Source organism: Teleopsis dalmanni, unplaced genomic scaffold (genome assembly GCF_002237135.1).
Source record: "Teleopsis dalmanni isolate 2A unplaced genomic scaffold, ASM223713v2 unscaffolded_contig_1703, whole genome shotgun sequence".
Classification (NCBI taxonomy): Eukaryota; Metazoa; Arthropoda; class Insecta; order Diptera; family Diopsidae; genus Teleopsis; species Teleopsis dalmanni.
Window position 1 is genome coordinate 1 of NW_024033085.1, and position 8,547 is coordinate 8,547.

General features: G+C 37.9%; 1 protein-coding gene across 1 annotated transcript; it reads right to left on the reverse strand.

Annotated features, from left to right (window-relative positions):
• Window positions 1–5,808: 5,808 nt before the first annotated feature.
• LOC119664262 lies at window positions 5,809–8,547 on the reverse strand (the record flags this gene model as incomplete). Its single annotated transcript, XM_038073792.1, is given in 1 exon segment — window positions 5,809–8,547. A coding segment is annotated over 1 exon segment (2,739 nt), but the record flags the coding sequence as incomplete, so codon positions are not given.

Sequence of the window (8,547 nt, forward strand, 5' to 3'; positions counted from 1 at the left end):
ACTGACAATATGCCCACTCCTCATTATGTTATGGCTACCGCATCTGCAATTAACCGACGCAGTAACACAGAGGAATCAACATTGGAGGCGCGTGTGACAGCGTTAGAAATATCTCTGCAACAAGTGGTAAGTAAACTAAGTGAAATAGCAATAGAGCTCAGACGACCAGCAAACTCACAGGGGCGAAGCAGGGCTCGCAGTTCTAGCAGAACTCAGTTTAAAAGTCAGCGTGAAGATCGAAAAGTCTGTTATTATCACATTAAATTTGGAACAGCTGCAACAAAATGCTTAAAACCATGCGAGTTCGGCTGCCAAACAACTAATATCAAACAGAAGGAAAACTAAAACCGTTGTCGTCCACAAGTGCAGTAAACGACAACGCGCTGGAACACTGCACTGAAGAAGCTCGTTTACATGTAATTGATCGTATCTCAAATATGAAGTTTCTAGTTGACACCGGATCGGCCGTATCCATTATTCCTTTAGCAGCAATCACAGTGAAACGCAACCTAGTGCCAGATGAACTAAAATTATTCGCAGCAAATAATTCATTTATTAAAACGTACGGTACTAAGAGACTTAGCATCAATCTTGGTTTACGACGCAGTTTCAATTGGAACTTCATTATAGCAGACGTCAAATGTCCAATCTTGGGCGCAGATTTTCTGGCGAAATATGGTCTAATTCCAGACATAAAATCAAGACGGTTATTAGACCCGCTTACTACATTGTCGTCATCTGGTGCAATTGAAACCACATCGATACATTCGGTATACACATTGGATCCAAATTCAAGATTCTTTACAGTCGTCAACAAATACATTGATTTGTGCAGTGCAAATAACTATAGCCTACCTGACGCATCTGTAGTCTGCCATCAAATAGTCACTGATGGTCAGCCAGTGCATGAAAGGTCACGCCGTTATTCAACGGAAAAATTAAAGGCAATTCGCGAAGAATTTTCAACGCTGTTGGAGCAAGGAATTATTCGTCCGTCAAACAGTCCGTGGTCGAGTCCAATTCACCTGGTAAAAAAGAAAACAGGTGCTTGGAGAGCCTGCGGTGACTTTAGAAAACTAAATGCGCAAACCAAACCAGATAGGTACCCAATACCATACCTAGACCAAGTAACGGAAAAACTACATGCTAGCAAATTATTTTCAAAGATTGATATACATAGAGCGTACTACAACATACCGATGCAAGCTGATGACATATGCAAAACCGCAGTAAGTACACCCATTGGGTTATTTGAATTTGTAGTCATGCCGTTTGGTCTTAAAAACGCTACGCAAACCTTTCAAAGGTATATGGATTCATTGTTCAGGAAAATGCCATTTGTCTTCTGCTACCTTGACGATATTTTAATATTCTCAGAAAGTGAACAGCAGCATTTGGAACATGTAGAAGCAGTACTGAAAACACTCAATAAGGCCAAGCTTGTCATAAACACCGCTAAGTGCGAGTTCGGAGTTTCACAACTAAGTTTTTTAGGGTATGATGTGTCAGTCGATGGTATCAGCCCGCCTGCAGAACGAGTGAGAGTAATTAATGAATACACGAAGCCATAGACAGTAAAAGAAATTCGTCGTTTTTTGGGAATCCTAAATTATTACCGCAAGTGCATTCCACAGGCCGCCAAATTACAAGCACCTTTAAATGAGCTATTAAAAAATTCAAAAAAGAATGACAACACGCCTATAACATGGACTGCCACGTTAGATGCAGCGTTTGAAAACTGTAAAACAAGTGTAACCGCGTTACCTAAATTAACATTTTTGTCTCCATTAAGTGCAATTCGATTGACATCGGATGCATCAAACAACGCAGTTGGTGCAGTACTGGAACAGCAAGAAGGTGATGTTTGGCGACCGGTTGCGTTTTTCTCTTCGAAGCTCAAGGCAGCGCAGAAGAATTATAGCACGTACGACAGAGAGTTGCTAGCTATATATTTAGCCATCAAAAATTTTAGACATTTACTGGAAGGTAGAAATTTTACAATTCAAACAGATCACAAACCGCTCATTTATGCATTCCAACAAAAGTCAGATAAAGTTTCACCACGTCAACTACGACAACTAAGTTTTATTGCAGAGTTTACAACAAGCATATCATACATAGATGGTAATGACAACATAGTGGCTGATAGTTTATCCAGAATTGATGCAATTAATATGCCTACGGTTATAGATATCGAGATAATTAGCAACCATCAGAAAATAGACGAAGAGCTTAAGCAGCTATTAAATTCAGATTCAGCACTTCAATTACAAAAACTTTTTTTACAACCCGATATGTCAACCTTTTGTGATGTATCAACAGGAATCATCAGACCATATATTCCATCATCACTTCGAAAGAAGACATTTGCACATGCTGGTACTAAGTCAACGACAAAACAACTATGCAGCAAGTACGTGTGGCCGTCAATCCGAAAAGATGTCGCGAATTGGGTACGATCGTGCCAAAGTTGTCAACAAGCAAAAATAAACAGGCATAATAAACTTACGCCACAAGCTTTCAATCCATTGGATCAGCGATTCGATCTTGTACATTTGGACTTAATAATACTTCCCGAATGTGACGGTTACAGATATGCACTAACCATGATGGACAGATTTACACGATGGCCAGAAGTCGTTCCGTTGAAAGATATCACCGCCGATACAGTCGCAGAAAATTTTTACGCACACTGGATATCGCGATTTGGTTCTCCGAAAATCATAACAACTGATCAAGGAACCCAGTTCGAATCAGCTTTATTCAAGGCGCTAGCAAATCGTTTAGGCACGCAAAGAATACGTACATCTCCGTATCACCCAGAATCTAACGGGTTAATTGAGCGATTTCATCGCACTTTAAAAACAGCTCTTATGTCGCGACCTAAACACGCTTGGATACAATTGTTACCATCAGTTTTACTCGGACTTCGATCATCCTATAAAGAAGATATCAACACTTCAGCAGCTGAAATGTTGTATGGAACAACGTTACGTCTACCGGGAGAATTTTTTGTGGAAAATAACACGCTTCCGAACGAACAAAAATTCCTAGCAACATTACGCGAGCACATCCAGCAAATACGACCAATTCCGACGTCCAATCATTCTAGCAAAGCTGTATTCGTTCATAAAGCATTGGGCGATGCGTCGCATGTATTCGTAAGGGCAGATCATGTAAGGAAACCTTTAGAGCTCCCATACACAGGACCACATAAGGTAATCAAGAAAATCAACGATAGACTTTTTACAGTTGACGTACGCGGTAAGCAGGTTAACATATCAATAAACAGGTTGAAACCGGCCTTTTTCGAGCCAGCAGTAATCGAACCAAAGTTTGCAGAAGTCGACGTAGATTGCAGACCTGTAAAAAAAGGAAAACTGACGCAAACGAAGAAGCAAGTAACCTTTAATGTGAAAGATCCGTTAGAGTAGCAGGTTACAATCAATAGTCAACAAACCAGACCACCGGTCCAGCTATTAAGGGGGGAGTACTGTGGCGAACTCGCCACACATACTGCAGCGCCCTCTGTGTGTGAATGTACACGCACTCGCACCATCTGTGGGCAAAAGGAACATTTTTCAATGAGCAGCTAACTTCAGTAACTGGCGACTGGCTTCCTTCTTCTTCCTATTTTGCACGTTTTAGTAACACAACGTTTTTATCATTTTGTAAACATTTGTTATATTTATTTAAAATAAAGTATGTGGTAAAAACCCACAGATCTTATAACAGTACAATTCCTACATATTTTATTAATATATTAAAAAAAATTGATTTTAAATTTAAAATTTATAAGAAAAATTTTGTTTTGAGGAGAAATCTTGAACACAATAATACGAATCAATTAAAAATTTATGCATATATATATATAATTTAGTTAAACATAAGTTAAGAAAAGAAATTTAAATAATTAAAAACATATTTTTTTGTTATGATATAAAACAATTTATTTTATAAATAAGTAGTAATTGAAGTGAATTTAAAAGCAAATGTTGTTTAAATCAATATCGGTAAATGAAATAAGTGCATATTATTTTTATACAATATTAAAGTTTAAGGAAAATAATTACATATAAATTACAAAAATTATTGAAAAACCTTAAAAGAAATTAATTTATATACCATATATATGGTATATAAATGATATATAATGGTTAAAAATACATATAAAAGCACCACAACATCAAAGAAAATTTCTATAAACTCAAATAATTTAGAGTTTCATTTGTTTCAAATACATTTTTTTTCTTAAAAGTTTCAACCAAAAACAAAGAACATACATATATATCTCGAAAAGACAGATTCTTTCCATATGGGCGAAAGAGATTGCAGACCAAATAGTGAAAGGCGTACGTGAATAAGGCGCGAATTAGCTGTTTATGGCAAAGCAGCTTAACTTTGCAGTTGAGCTGGTTGTATAATTATTTATATTTTTAACGTCTAATCAATGAAATAATTGGAATTGTCTAAGCGGCTTGTTATGATTGCAGTCACGTCATGGCAATTGTTGTTGCTTTTAATGCAAAATGAAGTGAGATGCTAGTGTCAAATTTTCATTTTGTATTGAAAGCAACTACAGAGTGTTGGATGGCTTTCCTTCGACACCGTATGGTTCGAAGGTCTGATGCACAAACTATGCCACTTCGGCTTCCTTACAACACTCTGTAGTGTTATCCACCAGTTCCTTTCTAATAGATCCTTTGACAGGTAAGTTCGAGAATACTTCGTAAAACCGAATACGAACAGCACTACTATAGAATACTATTTGTTTCATAAAAAAATGTTTGAAAACCTTTCTGTTTTTAAAGAATCCTTATTATTCCATTAGCAATATATATTATGGACACATAATTAAGAAAATATTGGGAAAAGTGTACATAACCTTCTTAAAATTTATTATATAAAGAAATATTAGGGGTATTCAGGATGTCTGTGCATCCTTGCAAACTCAAATAATCGAGAACACACGTTGTGCATATTAGTCTTGAAAATATTTAGAACAGATGATGTTTGTTTACGTATTTATTTGCTTGTAAAATATAACTCAGATTCGATAATTTGGCATATAATAATTTCCACTAATGCCAAAAACAAGTGAAAAGCAGAATACATTGACATTGTCCGACATTGTTGATGGTAAAGTAAATAAAAAAAGAAACAATTGCACAAAATCATAAAATTACAAAATAACAAAATCAAAACAAACTTAACAGTTTCGCTGAAGTATAGAGTCTTCAAAATCAAATATGCAAGAGGTAATTGGTGTTAAAAATATTGTCTTGAATATTGTCTTGCAAATCAAGTGCAGAATTATAAGAAAAGAAATTGTTTTTGTAAAATCAAATAAATTTGTACATGCAACGATGCACAGACATCTTGAATACACCTATTGTACATTTTTTTTTTTATAGTTTTATAGTCTGTGTTATTGACCAATTTTTAATAGCAAAACAAGTTATTTGTGTGTATTGTGATGTAATGTAATGTAATGTAATGCTTTAAAATCTTAAAACAAATTTATTAATTTCTAATACTTAAAATTAATTATTTTTTCACTTACTTTTGGTCGTGACAACCGCCTTGCCTCTACCGGAACTCAAAAACAAAAGCCAAGCACAAATGACAATCAGCTGACACATGAACTGACAGTTCATGTGTGCACTGGGTTGCATTTTCTAATTATAGCTGCACGGTTGCAACGACCAAAGCAAGTTTACAAACATTTTACGCACATTAACCTTTGGGTATGGAGTGAAGTTCTAACATTCTCCCCTCAGTATCTCTTTAATAAGAATACGACTTACTCTAAACTGCCGCTCCACGAACATCTAATACGGCTAATTTTGCAGCAGGTCTATGATATTGCCCTCGAGTAGTCTGCACTATGGCGCTCCTGGTCTGCCCGTCCCTTGCTTTAATGGCACTAATTACAATTCCTTTCGGCCATGTGTAGCGAGGAGAATTTGGGTCAACAATAATGACGACATCACCTGCTTCGATGGGTTTTATCTTACCAAACCATTTCGTCCGTCTTGTCATCGTTGGAAGCACCTCTTGTATCCATTTTTTCCAGAACCGATCGGCAAGGTATTGCGAATGCCTCCAGGAGGATTTCACGTGCTCGTCGTTAGTATCGAACTTCCCCGGCGGCTTGTTCCCGGAAGATGACCCCAACAAGAAATGATTCGGAGTTAACGCTTCTTCGCTTGCTGTTTCAATCGACAAATAAGTGAGCGGTCTGCTATTTATGATTGATTCTACCTCGCAGAACAGGTTATGCATCTTTTCATCATTAATTTTTGCTTGCGGGCTTATTATTGCTCCTAACACTGTTTTTATGGATCGCACCATCCGCTCCCACGCTCCACCCATGTGCGGCGCAGCTGGTGGAAGAAAAACCCATTGTGTTTCCGGACTTGTAAATTCAGCTTGCAATTCATTGAAGTCCACGTTTCTTATTGATTCTCGTAACTCCTTTTCAGCTGCTGTTAAGTTTGTTCCATTGTCACTATAGATGACATTCGGCACTCCTCTTCGGGCTATGAAATTTCGTATCACTATACAACACGAGCTGGCTGACAGGCTATAAGCTATCTCCAAATGCACTGCTCGACACGTAAGGCATGTAAAAACGACGCCATAGCGCTTCTCTGAGCGTCTTCCTACTGTTACAGTATACGGGCCAAAATAATCTATTCCAACATGTGAGAATGGTCGGGAGTATGCTGATAGTCGTGCTTCTGGTAACACACTCATCTCCGGCGGCTTTGGTCTCGCATCGCGAACCTTGCAATGTTGGCAATTATTTCTTACTTGCTTTAACAGTCTACGCAGTCCCGGAATGTGGTATTTCTGAAAGATTTCGTTAACCACCGTTTCATGATTTAGGTGTTTCCATTTTCGATGATACCAGTCTACGATCAACTTAGTTATGTAGTTTTTCCTTGATAGTATAATTGGGAATTTGGTTGAATCAGCGATGCATACGGCTTTATCTAATCTACCTTTCAATCTTAAAACATTCTGTGCATCTATGAATGGTGAAAGTTTTCGCAAAGGGCTACTTTTAGAAAGAGTAATATTAGCGTCTCTACTTAATGCAGTCATTTCTTTCTTGTAATCCTGTAACTGGGCTGTTTGGTACAAGAAATTTTCACTCCATTTCAGTTCCTCAACTGACAAGCATTGGTTTACAGATTTCTTCTTTTTCATTTCATTAGTTGATAGTAAAGACATAAATCTTTTCACATAGGCCATGCATCGAACTAAACGTTCCCACTTTGAAAATCGGTAGACATCTATGAGAGGTTCCTCCTCTGCTACATGAGCCACCAACAATCGTTGCTTTCTGATTTCAGCATCTTCGTTATATTTCTGTACGCCAACATTATTTGGCCAACAAGTTTCTGCTTCATACAGGAATTTCGGTCCCTTATACCAAGGGGTTTTCCAAGTAAAGTCTGGATTACTAGTTTGTTTTGTAGCCAAGTCCGCAACATTTAATTTTGTAGGAATGTACCGCCATTGTTCTGCTTCGGACAACTCCTGGATTTCTGCTATGCGGAACATTACAAATTGTTTGTAATCTCGTGGGTCAGATTTTATCCACGATAGAACAGCCTTTGAATCGCTCCAATACGTTATACTGGTCACTTTCAAGTCTATTGCCCTTTTTATGTTGTTTCCTAAGCGTGCTCCCAATTCCGCCGCGAGTAGTTCCAGTCTTGGAATTGATATTGGTCGTAATGGTGCAACTTTTGCTTTAGAACATATCAAGGAAACATCTATGTTGTTGCGATTCTTCGCTCTTAGGTACACCACCGCTGCATATGCAACCTCACTTGCGTCCACAAAGACATGCAATTCAATGGAGTCTGCATCCTTATTAACCGTAGCGAAGTAACATCTCGGTATCTTCACATTTTTCACACCGCCAAGCAGCGACAGCCATTTGTTCCACTCATCAACTAGCTCATTAGGAATAGCGTCATCCCAGCTAACTCCACTTCGCCAAACTTTTTGAAACAAAATTTTTACGTCAATAATGTAAAAGGTAAGCATCCCTAAAGGGTCGAATATTGACATCATCAATCGTAGCAACTCTCTCTTCGCAGGTAATCTATATCCACTTAGAACATCCTCAGTGGCTTTGGTAAACTTCAGATCAAATGTGAGCATATCAGTGTCGGTTTGCCAATGGATTCCCAATACCTTCTCTGCCTCAAATGTATGGTCTATACGCCTTCCAGCCGAGCAAAATTGAAATTCCTGGCCTTGGTTACCTATAGCTTTCAGCACTGCGTTAGAATTTGAAACCCAATTGCGAATATGGAAATTTGCTTTCTTATGAATATTTCTAACCTCATTGACTAGATTAATGGCTTCCTCCACTGTGTCGACGCTATCCAGCATGTCATCTACATAATGCCTTTGTAAAATACATTTCACTGCTCGCGGAAACTCGGTTTCGTATTCGCGTGCATTACTATTTTTTACCAGTTGTGCCAACGATGGTGAACATGTTGCCCCAAAACTCATAACTTG